Below are 17,379 nucleotides of genomic sequence, written 5' to 3'. Positions count from 1 at the left end.
TGGAGATGGAATTCAAGGTTGGACAGGCGATGCTTGATGTACTTGTCTCTTAAATGTCCACTTGGATTGACAGAGATCTCCTCTGAATTGACAGATCCTTTGGGAATCTGATGTCAGCATCCTGGACTTACTCTCTGCTTTATATCTATATATATTGGCCTACAGTATGTTATTATGAAAGAATCTCCATGGTATTGCAGTCTAGTCAGTGGCCACCCAGCCTAATGACATGGGCTATTAAGGCTTCATTAATCCACACAGTGAGGGAATGAGGATGGGGACGATGTGTCTGCCCACATACTGCAACCACTGCAATGTCCTCCATGGACCTACATTTTATATATATCCTACAGTAGGGTGTAACTTTGTCAGTGACAGCGAAAAAGCATTATGTGTCCCTCTGAGATTGGCTAAAAGCAGATGCAAACTTTTTACTAACCCCTTATGTTTACCTCTTCAGAGTTGTACCTCTAATGTGTGGTTAAGTGTTTATCTCTGAGTAGATAATTTATCTTTGAAAAGTGACAATGCAAGGCGGAATTTAAGGCTGACTTTGCACAATTTTTAGCTTTAAATCATTATAAGGTTAGTAATTACACCACTGTCCTCAGCTGAGATGCAAATGCAGTAGCTTTTGCCCATGATAAATATATATATTTTTTGTTACGAGACTGGTGAAGATGGAAAATGTGAACAAGCAAATGACATGGCTCAGACGCAGAGTCATCCACGGTCAGAGCTTTGTGTCTGAATTCTGTTCAGGCAATTACTGTTAATTCATACAGAGCTATATTTAACCAGTCAAGCACAGCAACTGACTCATTCCATACATGCACAGTAACCTTTTATGGTTGTTGTTTATGGTTGTTGTTTAGTGCTGTGTTTAGGCCTGTTTTTGTTCCACATATCTGTGCTCATTATCTAAAAGTATACGAAAGTAAAGCATTTTTATAGTTTAGCTGTACAGCACCACTCTTCATATTTACACACCATCTGAGAACACAATGACAAAGGGTAATGGCATTTGGGTATGACTAACTGTGGCTGTTACATTAAGTAACACACACATTCACACATCTATGATATATAATGTATACAGTTACATTTCCTTGTATTACTGTGTTGTCTATATAAGCTCAGGTAGTTAAATGGTACTTTCCATCATCTGTATAATAAACACACCTGCAATGAGAATAGGCAGTGGATATATCATGGCTAAGGTGGGGTGGGTTGAAAGGTCAGTGCTGACTCAGGAGGAAGCAGATGGAGAGACCTCTTTTAATTGGATGGTGGTTTTACGACAAATCGGTCATGGCCATAGGTGATGTATAAAAGATAGCTCTTCTCTTCTACCTCAAGGTGTTTCCCATCCTTTCTCTTCCTACTTTACTTGATTGATGACTTTAATATTTACCTGCGATCTTTTTCTCTCAACACCGGGCAATAAAAGAAAATAAAGCAGAAACACATGAAATAGACCTTAATGCCTTTGAAGCCGAATAAAGTTTATAACCATAAAAAAACCTATATGAGCGCATGCAATCTTCCCCGAATAGTTTTAGACATTAAAGGCTAATGGAAAACAAGATCAGGCTCCATCAGCTAGGGTGAATATCTTTGCTCTCTGCTGTATAATGGAGGAGAACTTGGCCCACTTCCACTTTGCCCACAAAACAGAGGCTTAATTCTACTCAGTGTGTTTGAAGTTTAGTGAGACACGTGAAAGAAGGATCAACAATTTCTTTGAAGAGATTGAGAGCAAAGCACACCTACAAGCCCAAATTGGGCTCAAGTGACTTGAGAGTATGTCATTTTTTGTCTAATAACATTAAGTGATAATTAATCCACAGTGATAAATGATTGTTTTGCTAAATGTCATTGAACATCTGGACTTTTGTGTCTGCACATATCCCTCATTATGCATCCCTACAATTGCGTATGCTTTTTTATGTTTTTTGATGTGACCAAATGTGTGAGAACACCTGCCTGCGTTCAGATCCAACTGTCTGCATGCGTGTGTAGCCTACTTCTTACCCTAACCAGTCTGCAGCCCCCAAATGTAGGACATAAAAGGCGCGCAATTCACTGCCATTTCATATCTCATCGTCTTTTCTTTCTTCTGATTCTTGTGTTTGAGAAAGAGAGAGACATACCAGATAATACTGAATGTGGCAACCATTTGCATTGCACATTGTCCCAAAAGTAGGCATGGAGCAGCGGAGTAAGACACAGGGAGGGATTACAGAGAGCAAAAGCAAAAGATAGAGAACAAACGCTAATCTCTAAAAAAGTAACTGTGGAAGCCAGACAAAGGGCCAGCGAACACAGGGGTGGAATAAAGGCCTTCTGTCTTTTTTTGCATCCCATACTTTTCACTTCATGCATTAGGAAGAATCTTCTGGATGGGTTCACAATAGAATGACTTTGTCAGCGACCCTCAAACTAATTAAAAGAAAACTAATATATGCAGCTCCTGAGAAACTACTGTGGGTGGACAGCAGGAGGGACAATGCGGAACAAGAGGCAATGAAAGTAGAGGTTGTGGTTGAGTTTTGGCAGCTCTTTGTGCCTGGATGACTCATTCTTATGTACTCCGGAAGCTACTCATCTCTTGCCTGTTTCTTTCTTACTGTCTTCCTCCCACCACAAAGCCATCTTTCTCCCACATTTGCCATCCTCCCGTTTTGGCAGTCTCAAAGCTTGTATCGATCCTCACAACCTCAGTCAGATAGTATTGGATCAGAAAAAAAAGATAAACCAACTAGAGTTGTATACTTTATCAAGACGTAGAGAAAGAGAGATGTACTTTAACATGGTTGGGCATTGAGTAAGCAATGCCACAAGGGACAGAGGAGTCTGGATGAGATGAAAGAGGGGAGCAAGTGGGATACCAGATGTCCATCTGGGGTTCATCCACTATGCTTTTCCAGCTTGTCTGAGTGGCTCATTACCACATGCAGGAGACAGCCAAAGAAGTGGCTTAACAATCAGGATAGGCAAATCACTTTTAATTTATAAGCTGAGACAAGCTTTGAGTTTAAATAAGCATTATACCAAAAGGGCTACACTAAAAATTAGAAAATGGTGAAGAAAGATTATAAGAAGCTATTTAAGCTTTAGACTCTGGCATCAAAACTGATTGATAATTACATTGTCCATCTGAAAGACCATCACATAAATAGATGACTGTTATGAGATCAGTTTTAGTTTTGCCTCAAGGCCAGAGTAATACACTAAGTAATAACTATAGATTAAATTTGCTCATTTTCAGGCATTGTGGCTTTGCTACATGATCAATATAGAGTAACATTAAGACTGGCTGTTTGCCTTCATGTCCTGGCTGTGTTGAATCATCATGCTTATGTAGAAGGCTTTTACTTTACAGCTTTGACACCTCACCTCTGTCCTTTAGCTCAGTTCCCCAGTGGGACATGGCCAATAAACTAGATTTGCAAAGTGGTGAGCTGAGTGGTTATTTCATATATGGCAAAATCATTGGTCAGAAATGTAGCCGTTCAATTTCATGGTATTTATTCATTTCATCCAGCTCAAAGTTAGAGTTAGTCTGTAAATAAGCTGGTGTGTGTAAAAACTGTGTTGTATGATTTTATGATTTTGAGGTATCACAATGTTGTAAATCTGATTTTACTGTAAGCAAGCGCAGTCGTAACCCGTGGCAGAAACATACATGTGCCGTGAGTAAAGACACAGTCGTGATGTGGTTGCAGTACAGCACAAACTGGAAAAGAAGCTGAAATCAAATCAACTCCTCTCATTTGGTTTAAAAGCAGCAGACAGTTTCCTAATGCGCTGGAAGAAGCCGACTTCCTTGAGGAGAAAATAGATTTTCTTCTCAAAAAGCAGAGTTGCAAGGAACAAATATACATCTCCAAGAGCAGATAATTTCTATTTTTAAGTTGTACATTTCTGGAGACACTGTAATTCCTGACCATGAATAAGGATGCACACATTGGAAAAAAAGGAATAATTTCAAGGCTGACTACATTACTACCTTACCTGGTAGTAAAATAATATGTATTTCATTTAAATTTTCTCGCATGACCTGTGTGCAGTGCATCCCTCAAATTAGAGACAACAAAAGGGACATACACTTTCCCTCTCCTGCATGATAACATCAGGGATTTAATCAACTAAAAGGGAAAGAATGTTATACATCCTACAGACTATTGTGGATAACATTATTGTTAAGAATAAGCCATCCACTCAGGCTGTGCCTTTGTTGCATTTTAAAATGTATTGATAGTCATTTTAATTTTTATATTAAAACAAAAATCTTACAATTCCGCATACATGTAAGTGTCTTTTAAAGCCATTTGGAGAGGTCACCTTGTGCCCTACAGCAATGAAAGCCGTATACATTGCTCCATGTGCTTGCTTTAGTGATTAGAATTCGTCTGAGTAGGTGATAATGTGAGCACAGTTTCTTGCCAAAAAGCGTTCAAAAACTGCACTGCACCACCTGCATAATCAGTTACTCACTCCACCCTCCTTGGTGCAAGGGGGAGCATTTAGACCCTCAAACAGGTGCAAGAACACAAAATGGACTTGACAAAAATGTCATTGCATCCATGTTGGTTGTAGCACAAAATGGAGTTTTAGTCTTATTTTTTCAGTTCAGAGAGCCTCTTCAGAGTCCATCTGAAAAGGTGCCAAAAAAAGCAGTGCTGTGGGAATTGTGGGAGTAAGGAATCACTGATACCTAACAATAGTAAAAAATAAGGAGACCATTGCAGGAGATGCAAGAGCTAAAATAGTACATGTATATTGGAGTGGGTGATTTAGAGTAAAATTGAAGTGTGTGGATGGTAGCCATTGAATCCCAAAATGATGTACCAGTACAGACATGGTGGATGGGTTTTTTTCCCCCAAGCACTTTGGTGTGGTAAAAATGTCTCCCCCTCATAAATCCTCTGCTAGTCTATTTTCTCACACTCATTCTCTTCTGATTCAAGCACAGTGTTGTGTAAGGATTAGTGTGTGGAGTCAAGTAAGATGGGGTCAAATAAAAGAATAACCATTTGAATTCCTCACAAATAGCCCTTCAAAATAAACAGATGGATCTAATGGTTGTTAAAACTTGTGTATATTTTCTCCACTTGAAGTTAATTAGCTTGTTTTATACTTTGTCGACCTTTATGTACTGTACTACCCTTTAATACGTGGGAGCCTTGGGGGTTTTTGTTTTAAAGGGAAAATTCTGACTATGCACTATTCAGTGCCTCCATTATAAAAAGTGCACAGGAGCAGATTGTATAGCAACGTACGTTTAAATGCCATTTAGTTTTATGAATGCCAGTAAGTTTCTGTTACTAATGGGCTCCTGTTAAATCATGCATGCATTTAATGACCACATGAACCTCAAAAATAATTAAAAAAATCATTTATATATGTTTTACTCGAGTGCTTTATTGTGCATTCATTATTAGCAATTTGGTAAGGACATGCTAGCTTCTGACATTAAATTCTCTTTAATTTCTGTTGAAACATGATCACATGCATATATAAATAAATACGGATGCATGCAAAACCTCCCTGATGCTCCTCTCCTAACATGCCCTTGTATCAAGGGAATACATTGTGTGTTTTGAGATTTGACAGTGTTGCCAGGTTCAATAACATGAGCATGGTTTCACCTGTCTCCTTGCATACTGCGTCATCTCAGACTCACTCTGAAAAACTAACAGCTCGTGCACACAAACCACAAGGGGGTAAAGCAACAAATAAGGAAAAGGAGGGAAAGAGAAATTGTTCATTTGTTGACTCTTCAGTTCTTAATGTTATTACAAGTGAAAAAAGCTGAATGTAGGATATGATAATTTTGGAACTTGTGTTGCACACAAATATGCTTTATATAAGGTGTTCACATTTGTGAAGCAAGCGTTTTTCATGGCGTTTGGAGCAGGCAACCAGTGCATTGGCGCCCCCAAAATTTATTCATAGGTGTGGCCAGATGGAGCCATACTTTGGTATGGTTTCTTATTTTATATTTATTATTATCTAGTCTTGCATAGCCAGACATATCTCCACACTTTGTTTAAGCACTGTGCTGTGTGAGAAAGGCCTGGCTGAATCTATAATCATTATGGTGCAGGGGAAAAAATGTTCTCACTTGTTTGTATTTCTTTAAACCAATCACACACCCAGGATGCAGTGACAGTGCCCTTGCAAAATAGTGTTGGGGGTAACTTGTTTTGCATGTGGTGAGGCAAAAATGGCAAAAGTCTAGCAAAAGAAAAGGTAAAGGTGTTTCTGTTTATACAGTTAGCGACCAGGTTAGGGTAACTTTTGGGTAACTATTTTCAGCGTGTAGGTTGCTTGGCTGGAGAGATGTTTGAGGGTGGAAAGTCGTCCAACTTTCTGCAGTATATATTTAGCAACATAAGAGCATACATTGTCAGAATGTAACATACATGTTAACAGTTGGATTTCTATTTATTTTGTGTGTTGAAATAGATTTTGAATAACAGCGGAGTTGTAGGCTGTATCATGATATGAGCTATATCAGGTCGGGGCTACACAAGCAATGCTTGTTAGTTAGATAAAATAATGTTGAAAGGTACTGTTGATTTTGGTTTCTTTGAAAGAAGTGTCAAAGCAATTTCTCTAAGGCTTCAGTTTACAATGGTTCTGTGGGTCATTGAAGCCTATACTGGCTTCTGTGCAGTTACAGAGCATAGCTTGCTGGTTGGGGAGAAATGTAACTAGTTCAACATAGTGCAGCAGATTAATTGCATATTTCAAGAGAATTGTTCAAATTGGTATAGAAGCATCAAATTTGGCACAGATACTCTCTAAGGGTCACTTTTTGGGAAAAAGGCATTGGCCACCCAAAAATTCAACATGGCGGTCATTTTTTCAAGATGGCCGCTATTTCTGTCAAATACTCATTATATCAATCGTTCAAGCAGTGATGTAGGCATAACATTTGTTTTTTTGGAAAACGGTGCTTGTCCCTCAAAAATTCAAGATGGTAATCATTTTTCAAGATGGCCGCCATTTTTCTTGAATCCTTGCATCTTTTTTTCAAATGGTGATGCTATCATAATAGCATCGCCATTTGGTACAAATATTCTTCAAGGAACATTATCATGGAAAAAGGTGTGTGCCACTCAAAAATTCAAGATGGCGACCATTTTCAAGATGGCCACCATTTCTGTCAGAGCTCAATTTAATGTGAAGGTTTTGTTTAATAGAGTGAACGTCATTACACAACCAGGGCACACTGGTAACTTCACTGCTGTGGAACTCAGCATGGGGTTCACTGTCAGCTGATCTAGTTTTACTTACACTGTAGTTATTGACTGGTAGTAATAGTATAGCTAAGTTTAGTGTCCCAAATGCTGTCTAACAGCCCCTCATCAATTAACTAGTAATAGATGTAGTTAGTTAGATAACCGCACCTGAATTGACAGGTTGTGCCAGCGTGGGAGAGCCGAGCCAAGGGTAAGCGGGGCAATACATGACTTGTTAATGTATGCTTACCTGGAAGGTGTACAGATCACACGGGACTTAAATGGCACTGGATGAGTGATCGTGCTAGGTGTAGGTGACCCGATCTTAGTTGTATCCCATACCTGAATGTATACTAATTTTAGTCTTTACTGTGAGGCAATGAGTGAGCTGATTCCATACTTCTTTGCCAGCAACAACACCAACTATGGTGTGATCTGTATTTTATAGACACAAGAGATATTGCGAATCCCAGCTCTGCTGAACTCCTACAGACACACCTTAAGAAGGGACAGACAAAAACCCAGGACTTTGCACAAGGTCTGCAAGAGAACCCAACCACTTTCTATGATCCAATCAAGAGAAATAGAGTCGACTTATTCAGCCAAGAAACCGCTGCTGTTGAGCAATCAAAGCAGAAGTTGGTGAAGGAGGATTGCCAACTATTCTCCAAACTCTATCTCCTGTCAGAGCAGAGAATGTGACCTGCAGGAGTTCTTCCAACATGAGAATCAGCCCTACCCCGCTGCACTGAGTGATGGTGGAAAACTTTATGCTTGCCAGAAATCGCAGCTGGCCTCCATCCTTGAAACCTACATCACATCCCCAGAAAAAGAACCAGACACTGAAGTCATCATCATAGATGGTTCAGCTTTGGTCCATACACTACCACCAAAAAAATCGAAGACATTTGAGGACTATGCAGCACTGGATGTTCTACGCAGTATACATGCTTATGCCATGAAGTACAAGAGCACACATGTGTTTGATGTGTACAATCCATCAAGCCTCAAAATGGAAACAAGAGCGAGGCGAGGGAGGTTGACGCCAAGTGACAAACAAGAATAAAGTTCCATCAAATTGCCGCTATTTCCTGAGACATAATGATAACAAAACTGACCTCTTCCACTTTCTGGCTGACAAGATTGCGCAAATGACTGTGCCAAACATAGTTGTTGTAACCAAGGGACCTGATGTCTTGAGTACATCTGAAACCTGTCTCGATCGTCTAGACAAATGTTTGAGAAAGCTGATAGCCGCATCTTTGTACATGCCAAACATGCCACAGTGGAGGGCAGCAAATCCATAATGATCAAAGCCAATGACACTGATATTCTTGTTATAGCACTGAGCATCTTCCCATCCCTCCAGGATCTTGGTCTCCAGCAGCTGTTCCATTTGGGCATGGTGTGAGCCTACGGTGGATTGGTGTTCATGACCTGTACCATGTTATTGGGCCGGTTAAGACCAAAGGCATTCTATTCTTTCACGCCTTTACAGGTTGTGATACTAGCCTTTCGCAACAAAGGCAAAAAGACTGCCTGGCAAACCTGGGACATTTTCCCTGAGTCCTCTCTCATCTTCAGCAAACTAAGTCAATACTCTCCTGTTCTGACTAATAGTGACATGGAGATCCTTGAGAAGTTTGTGGTCCTGCTGTATGATCGATCAAGCACAGCTGTTAGTGTAGATGAGGCTAGACTTGACATGTTTGCCCAAAAGCAGAGGCCATATTAAGCCATTCCTCCAACAAGAGCAGCTCTGCTTCAACACACTAAACGTGCTGCATACCAGGCAAGCTGCATATGGGGTCAAGCAACCCAATGTCAGCCAGAAGCAGAGAGAACAATGGGGGGTCTTCTGGACAGCAAATGCACCAGTTGCACAAAGTTGTGAACAACTAGCCAAGTGTGGCTGCAAATCAGAGTGCCGTGGAAGATGCAAATGTTTTAGATTGGGTTTCACTTGCACAGTGCAATTGCAAATGTGAATAAAAAAGTAAGTAGCCTTGCAATGGGCCGAGAGCCGATTTCCTGATTCTGGACCGTGATGCATATGTACACCTTCCTGGATATGTTGCCCCCAATACAACACTTGTTGACTGCCAAGCAGGGAGGCATTGGCTACCATTTTTAACAGTCTTTATTATGACTCGGCAGGGCACAACCTTTCAATCTCAGGTTGGACACTCTAACCACAAGGCCTTTGAGCTGGTAAAAATGTGAATATAAATTAATTAATTAATTAATTAATAAAACATTTTAAAAAATAAATAAAAAATAATAGAACTTATGTTTTTTCAATCCTTCCTTTTAACTCAGTCCCAACAGTGTACACTATTAAAACAACACCCACCTTGAAAAATTGATGTTAAATTTTTGCGATTGCCTTTTTCTAAAAGTGTGGCCGTTAGAGTATTTTTGCTAACATGCATGTGTGCATCAGTGTACATACTACCGAAATGACAGCCATCTTGGAAAAGGTCTCCATGTTGAATTTTTTATTGGCACATACCTTTTTCCAAAAGAGTGTTCCTTGAAGAGTATTTCTGCCTAATTTTATGCTTGCATCACCATTTGAACAATTGAAATAATTCATATTCGACAGGAACGGTGGCCATCTTTAAAAATGCCGACCATCTTGAAATTTTGAGGGACAAGCATCTTTTTCCATTAACATGTTCTTTAAAGAGTATTTGTATCAAATTTTATGCTTGGATCACTGTTTGAATAGCACTGAATAGCAATGGCGGCCATCTTGAAAATAGGCCGCCATATTGAATTTTTGAGTGGCCAATGCCTTTTTCCAAAATAGTGGCCCTTAGAGAGTATCTGTGCCAAATTTCATGCTTGTATACCAAAGTGAACGATTTTTTACTAATCTGCTGCACTAACATTGGAAGTGCTGTTGTCAGAATCTTTCAGTGAGCTTTGATGGTAGTGGGATATGGATTTTTGAATTGCACATACTAAATGCAGTCACAGTATGTTTCAACCTTGAGAATGATTTATTATAAAAATACTCATTATGATTTCTTTCATTCCCTTTACTTTTGTGTTGACTTACTGCTTCTCTACCTGGCTTTTCTCCGTCACACTGTGATGGTTGCTGTGTTGGTCGTGGTGTCTTTCTCTCCTTCTGTATCTACTCCAGCCTCCTGTACAAGAGAAGGATGATGTCCCTGTAATCGGCCCTAGGATATTATTGGCATTTGTTTATTGTTGTGTTTGATAGATCTACAGGGAGGGCTCAATTATAACTGCCGCTTTTAAGAGTGACCTTGGAAACTCATTTGTTTTTCTCCCGTTAACCACAGATCCAATAAAGCCTGCGGACGATTACACCCATTGAGAAGTGCACATATTGTTTTGAGATGCGTGTTTTGATTGATGGTGTATACATTTGTGTGTTTATGTATTAGGGATGCGTGTGTGTGTGACTTCAGCAGCCATCCTTGGTGATGATGGTGAAGCGTCATGTCAGCTGGGTTTGACAGAAATTGAAGAGAATGGAAAATATGGAGAGAATAGCTGCTTGTTTGACAATGTCTGTATTTGTCTTTTGCTTCATCCCAGTAAAACAAGCCATTTGTGCCTGTGTGGGTCATTTTATTGAAGGCAAACATTCAATAATCTAAGCCATTAAGCTCTGTATGGTTTCCTAATCAGCGTTGTTCCACAGTCCATTCGATAGCAGTTCAGAACTGTTGTTTTGTTCTCTTTGACTTTGCCTACATCCACCTTGACTTTTTGAACAAGAGTAATAAAGCACACTGATGCTGGGATCAATTGTGGAACAAGTGGCACTAAATTCTTTATTATTTTATGAAATGATTACAGTGTGCTGTTACAGATTGTGACTGAACCAAATGAAAGCAAAACAAAAGCCAGGTATCAATGCAAGGCATCAGTTTGAGTGGATAAAGGGTTTGGTCTTAAGTTGACCACAGTCACTCCTGAGAGCTTTACTTTGGTACAGTATATTCTAACTTTCATATAAGTTGTTAATTATTGCAATCCAAATCAACCACAGAAATGAAATGTTATACTTATCAGTACCATCCAGAATTGTTGCTGACTTGACTTAAACCTGTTCTTCACCTGACAGTCTTTCTCTACACACCACTCTGACAGTGTGATCTTTGCCATACCCCAAACTATGCTGATGTCCCTGACAGACATGACACATTATTTGATGTGAATACTATGTTCTTATAAGGAAAATCAGTTCTCACTTATTCAGCTAGAGACTTGTGCTGATGTGGTTACTATACATTTCTCTTTGGTTCAAGAAATCAAACAGCATGGCACAGTAGCCAATACGATAAGTTTTAATTTGCATGGGTATTAAAATTGGAAGAGTATATCCTCAATCAAAGCAATGTCACCCTCATATTTTCCTGTCTTTGAAAAAGAGTTCTGAGAGTGTTTGACGATTGGTTATGGATGGCAAGATCATGGCATGACCATGTGGGTTCACAATACCTTGAAAAAATTATAAAATGGGGGGAAAGAAAAGAAAAAGGCAAAGAGAGCCAAGATGAAGGCTGGTGCGTTGTTGTTCCCAAAAGGAAATTTCTTTCAATCAGTGTCCATATTATATGTTCTGTGAGGGCTGGAAATGAGTTGTGGGAAGAGGAAGAAAGGAATCCCTCAGAAGATTTAACAAGGCTTTCTGATGTGGCCAGAGGTCTGACCATGAATAATACATGAGGGCTGAGAGAGGTGGAAGAACAGACATTTTGGCTCTGTCGGACCATAGAGTTTGAAGGAAAAGTGGGCATGTTGGCTCTGATGGGTTTGCAGTTTTACTGTCTTGGCCAGTGGAGGTTTCAACCTCCTCTGCTTTGCCTTGTTTTTGCACTCAGAGCTTTAGTCCAGTGCAGCATGGTCCCTTGAGACAGAACTGCTCCAAAGGCCTCTCTTAATACTTTGGCTTAAAGTGTTGTGTAAGGTTGATGGTTTTTACTGCTTGGGTGGTTGTTATTTGAAGAAATTACTGAACAGTGTTGGGGGTTCTATGTTGTTTGGAGCAGGGGGCTCTGGTGGTTCATTCAAACCCTCAGTGTGTCTGTTCTCGGTTACATCTGAAGGTCACACAGCTCCACTGCCAGCCCTTTAATACTGCCATTCTGGACTTAAGGGTCTTCCACAAAGATTAGTTTTACCTCAGGATGTTGCGTGTCTGTATGTGAAATAGTGTGTGTGTGTGTGTGTGTGTGTGTGTGTGTGTGTGTGTGTGTGTGTGTGTGTTACAGAGAGAGAGAGATAAAGAGAGAATTTTATAGCTGCAGATTCTTTCTTTGTTTGTTACTGTGAATGGTTGCTGCTGGGGATGTCTGCATGTGTGTGCCTGCATGTACATCTGGATAGGCTGGCCTGTGCTATAATTCATATAGTCTCATTAAATGCTGAAAGTTTTGGCTTTAAAGTCACTGTGACCCCCAGTCTGCTGTACAGACCAGGACCTGCATACTGAGCAGAACTCTGATTGATCTGCCTAAGTAGCTACAATTAACAGGGACGTTCTTCGTCCGGAATTGGCCCTTTCCCTGTTGCATGCGGGCAGACACGCCTGAGCGCATATATACTCATTAGATGCCACAATGAATTCATGCGCTGAACGGAAATGTAAAGTGTTTGATCCTAATGGGGAGTTAGTCACCTTTGACACCTAAACTCCGCCCTTTAATGATTATTCATAGAGTAACTTGGCCCTTGAACAGAAAACAGATGACATGAAACGATATATATAAAGCAAAAAAAGACTCATTACACTGGGGAGGGGTTGCCGAATTGCCTGATGACGATGACCTTTGTTCAAAATCCCGAAATGCATTACCAATTTAATGAGTCACATCACATCAGTATGGAAAGTACCTCTGTACTAGTGTTACGTAAATGGATTTCGACTGGTCTTGTGTTCCTAAGACCCTCAAAAGTGATATGACAGTGAATACGACAAGTCTAAGCAACAAGGATTTGCAATTCTTACCCCAGATATCCAGAAATCTGATGTTGCCTTTAAAGTTGTGTAACCATTAAACCATTTCATGTATTTTATGAATGTTGGTGACATGCAATGTAAATGGAAGTAAAAGAGCTACATTAAAACCTAGCTGTTTTTCAGAGAGCTGTGTCAATGTGTGGTTCACAGCTTAGTCCCTTTAGTCAAGAAAACCACTGACTGCCTCCATCACCTTGCCTTGCTGCCCAAAATACATTTCTTGGACAATCATCAAAAGTCTGACTCAGACTGAGGAGCTTTGGGGCCCTGGAAATGGAAACTGATTTAGCACTGCACTCTCAAGACAATTCCGCATAAAATCTAATATGGTCAGCCAAACAGAGAGAGCACGAGAGGGTGAGGTAAAAAGGAACTAGAAGTTGCCACAACACCCTTCAGGAGACCTCAGTCAGCTTCCACTTTCTGTTGCTTCCCATGGTCACTTTCAACCTAAAACTTTAATGTTTTTAGCAAAAAAATGGGGTTGACAGTGAAATGGGAAAAGGCAGAGGTGACATTTGATCAAATTGATATTTATGGTGGCTGTTCATTTCTTATCCCATATTTATGAATTGCCGAGTCCTTGGCAAACCCATCAGTTTCTTATCCTCTGCCACTGCTTGCAGTTTGTCCCTGTGGTGTAAAGGGGGGTAACTCATCACAACCGAACAGAGCACTTTGCATTAAAATCTTGGCACTGGTGTTTGCATCTGGGTTGTGGGGATCATATACTGTAATTCATAGTGTAATATTTAGTACCCAGGACTTTGAGCTGTCTTGGGACCCAGCTTAGAGCCAGAGGTGATTCTGGCGCTCTCTGTCCTAGTAGTACCACTCCAAATGCACATGTGCCAGACACTACATGAGCCCCCTCAATGCTTCATCTTTCCCTTTCTCTTAAGTGATAAAGCATCTCCTGAGGCATGCAGGTTCACTTTATCAGTCTTGGACATGCCGTTTTAAATCAAGGCCAGTGTCGTACGACGTGGCTTCACATTTCCACCTTATTTTCATTATACCATGCAGTCTCCAGGGCACACCACAATTAAGGGAAAAAATTATGATCTGGTCAGATAAATAACTTAATTATGCCCAATATGAAAATATAAAAGAGACTGCCAATAACGTGTGTGTGTGTGTGTGTGTGTGTGTGTGTGTGTGTGTGTGTGTGTGTGTGTGTGTGTGTGTGTGTGTATAATTTATATTCAGTGAAGGAAATTCACAAACAAGAGTTAGAACTAATAATACAGTAACCTGACCTGTTGGCAATCATATTTGCTTAAAAGGCAGATTAGGTATATACTAAGACAGTTTTGGTAATACCTAAAGCTGTTTCATGAAACCTTTCATTTTATTGCTTTAACAACCCAGTGTACGGTTGGTCTGTCTCATTTAGTGAACTGAGAGGTTAACACCCCTTCATCTGGGTAGGAAATAGGGTCAACCCCAGCCGTGATCCTGACCTTGACCTTAACCTTTTCTGTCTTGAACATGACTGTTTGACTGGTGAATGCTTGCTTCAGTGGAAATCTCTTAACAAAGGGTTGAGGTCATTGGCATCACTGTCTTACAAGTGAGGGAATGACGGGCAGACCAGCTACACGCTGGAAGCAGCTTTGCGAGACAAGAGAATTATTTAAGCTTCATCAGTGACATACTTTCTTTTCTACTCTCTGCTCCATTTTCCTGATGTCTGCCCGCAGTGTGGCTAAAAAAGCCAAATCACTGACATTTTGATCTACCATCTCTCTTTTCTCATTGTCTTATTTCTCCCTTGCGCTTTGTCCTACCTGCTGCCTAAAACTCTTTCAAAAATCCTTTTCACTCTCTCTCTCCGACCCTCCAGGTGACTTCAGCTGAACTAATGGAAACTACTATACAGTGAGGCTGTGGCCCCACTGCAGCGATAGCTTACTACTACCTACAGTATAAACGAAGGGTGGTCTGTTTTCATCAAAATGAAAGCTAATCCTTTCTACATCCATAAACCTGCACGCTTTTAATTGATCTTAGGAGAGCTCTACAGTGCAGTCAGTCACGTATCCCCACCAAACACTCTCACTAAACTAAATATATCTTCCTAGTAGATCCCTGTCTTTTTTGGTTGGGGCTGTATGCTTAAAGCTGTTTTATACTTTTTCCCTGTGGCATCAGAACACAAGAATGTTTTTGCATTCAAAGAAGAGTAGTTATTAGCTTGCAAAATAAGTCTCATACATTTTTCTTCCTTTCTGTCACAGGTTTATTTAATTATTTTATCAAATTTTCAATTGCTTTCTCTTTGCTTTTTTTCTGTGCCCATGTTTTTTTTCCAGTGGTATTAATGAGAGCTGCTTGGAGGTGTTGGGGAAATGTAATTTACAGATGAGGAATTGGAATTCATGCACACGCCTGTGCAAATGTCTGCCTAAGCGTATAGGTGCACACACATAGGTGTGTGTGTACATGAGTGTGTGCGTGCTGGAAACATATTGTGTTCCCAAATGATTTGGGTTTTAACGACTGAAAAAGTGCCTGCTAAGCAACAACCCTCATTACCATACAGATCAGGAGGCATTATAACTGTTTGTGAAGTATTAATTCACTTTTGCTTTTTCAAAGCAATAAAAGGAGTGTCCTTTCCCAATGCAAATGCCAATGCGGGTCTCATTTTTTATTGTGCCACGGTTTGGTTAAGAGTCGTTAACATTACAGTTCCCCTTGAGTACCAGACCCTTTCCTTTAATAGATCATAAAGGTGAAGCATTTTAACATCTCGAAGTCATTGCCACATTAATTTTGAAACATTAGTATAATTACCATAAACAAACAAGACAATCACTCGAAAGACTGGCAGGTTCTGCCAGCCTCTGCAATATATTGTCTGCCATTGGGCTTGACTTTATTGGAAATCTGATGGATTGCATAATTGCTTTGTGGCACAAGTAAGCACAAACCTCTCTTGAAATGGCAATTGATAGAGTGAATAAGAGATGATAGAGAAACAGGCAGATTCTTTTACTAAGGAAGTGTATCAGTGCTTAGACCGATGCCTCAGATGCTAGCCTTTAGCCATAAATTTATGCTAAATTTTACTGCAGTGTGCAATCTGCTACATTCTCATTTGCATGTTAACACGCTCATGTGCTAACAGGCTTAATAATTTAAGGCACTCTTCCGTCTGTCTCTGTGTCCACAGGTTCACTGGACCCAACCTTCCCTCACCCATTATTAGCAGCAAGAATTGGCTTCGACTGCACTTTACCTCCGATGGCAACCACAAGTTGAGAGGTTTCAGCGCCCAGTACCAAGGTAAGAGAAAGAGTGGATTTGATCATTTGATATTTTCAAAGGATTTAATTTACGATAAGATCAAATTCTCAACTATCTTGTGTGTGTGGCTTAACTTTGTACAGATAAGCATAACTCCAATCATTGATGGATTTCCATGATATTTGACTTAAATAGTCTTAGTCAGCCCTGGAATAAATCCTTATATTAATGGTGACCTACTGAACTTTTCTCTGGTGCCATAATCAGAACATAGTTCTGCTTAGTCATACAGTGGCCATAGTTCATAGTTTCCCACTTTGACTCCGGAATTAATAAAAATCTAGTTACTGACAGCCCTGAAATGAAACACATGAACTCCGTAGTGGATGAACTCACACCATTCACCATTCAACATGAACAGGGAAACTATTAACATGTTATCAAGGCCAATAAAGAAAATAATTCAGCTTGCTAGACTAAAATCATTCATCTTGTTGCTAGTGAAAGCAAGTGTACATTTTCTTAAATTCTTATGACGTATTTCAAGATTTTGCCAGCTTTTAAACTGTACGGGCATGTAGCGACAGAAGAGTTGTGATTGCTTTCAGAGTGCTACACAATTGTACAAACATTCAGAAACACACACACACACACACACACACACTAAATCCTAAATCTGTCTCTCTTGTATCCATTTCCCTTCCCATTACTCTTGAAAGTTCAGGGGTCAGCTCTAAGAAGGGATGAGCAAAAAAAAGAAGATCTCACCTCCAGCCATCCACTGGGAATCTTAGAAACGATGAGATTAGAGAGAGAAGAGAGAAAAAAGAAGGAAAAAGAGAGAGGGATGAAGAATATGGAAAAGAAAAT

General features: G+C 40.0%; 1 protein-coding gene across 1 annotated transcript in view; it reads left to right on the top strand.

The window, feature by feature from the left end:
* csmd2 (CUB and Sushi multiple domains 2) overlaps nt 1-17,379 on the top strand; it is a 251,780-nt gene that overhangs the window by 105,253 nt on the left and 129,148 nt on the right. Inside the window, exon 6 of the mRNA XM_038725504.1 lies at nt 16,436-16,548. Coding sequence (XP_038581432.1) covers nt 16,436-16,548 — 113 coding nt within the window. The remainder of the gene's footprint in view (nt 1-16,435; nt 16,549-17,379) is intronic.

This window comes from Micropterus salmoides, unplaced genomic scaffold, assembly GCF_014851395.1.
Source record: "Micropterus salmoides isolate LMB-PRFRI ecotype aquatic unplaced genomic scaffold, ASM1485139v1 Ms_hic_scaffold_17, whole genome shotgun sequence".
In the NCBI taxonomy this organism is placed as follows: domain Eukaryota; kingdom Metazoa; phylum Chordata; class Actinopteri; order Centrarchiformes; family Centrarchidae; genus Micropterus; species Micropterus salmoides.
Note: the sequence above shows the minus strand (reverse complement) of the source record. Positions and strands in the feature narration are given on the sequence as shown.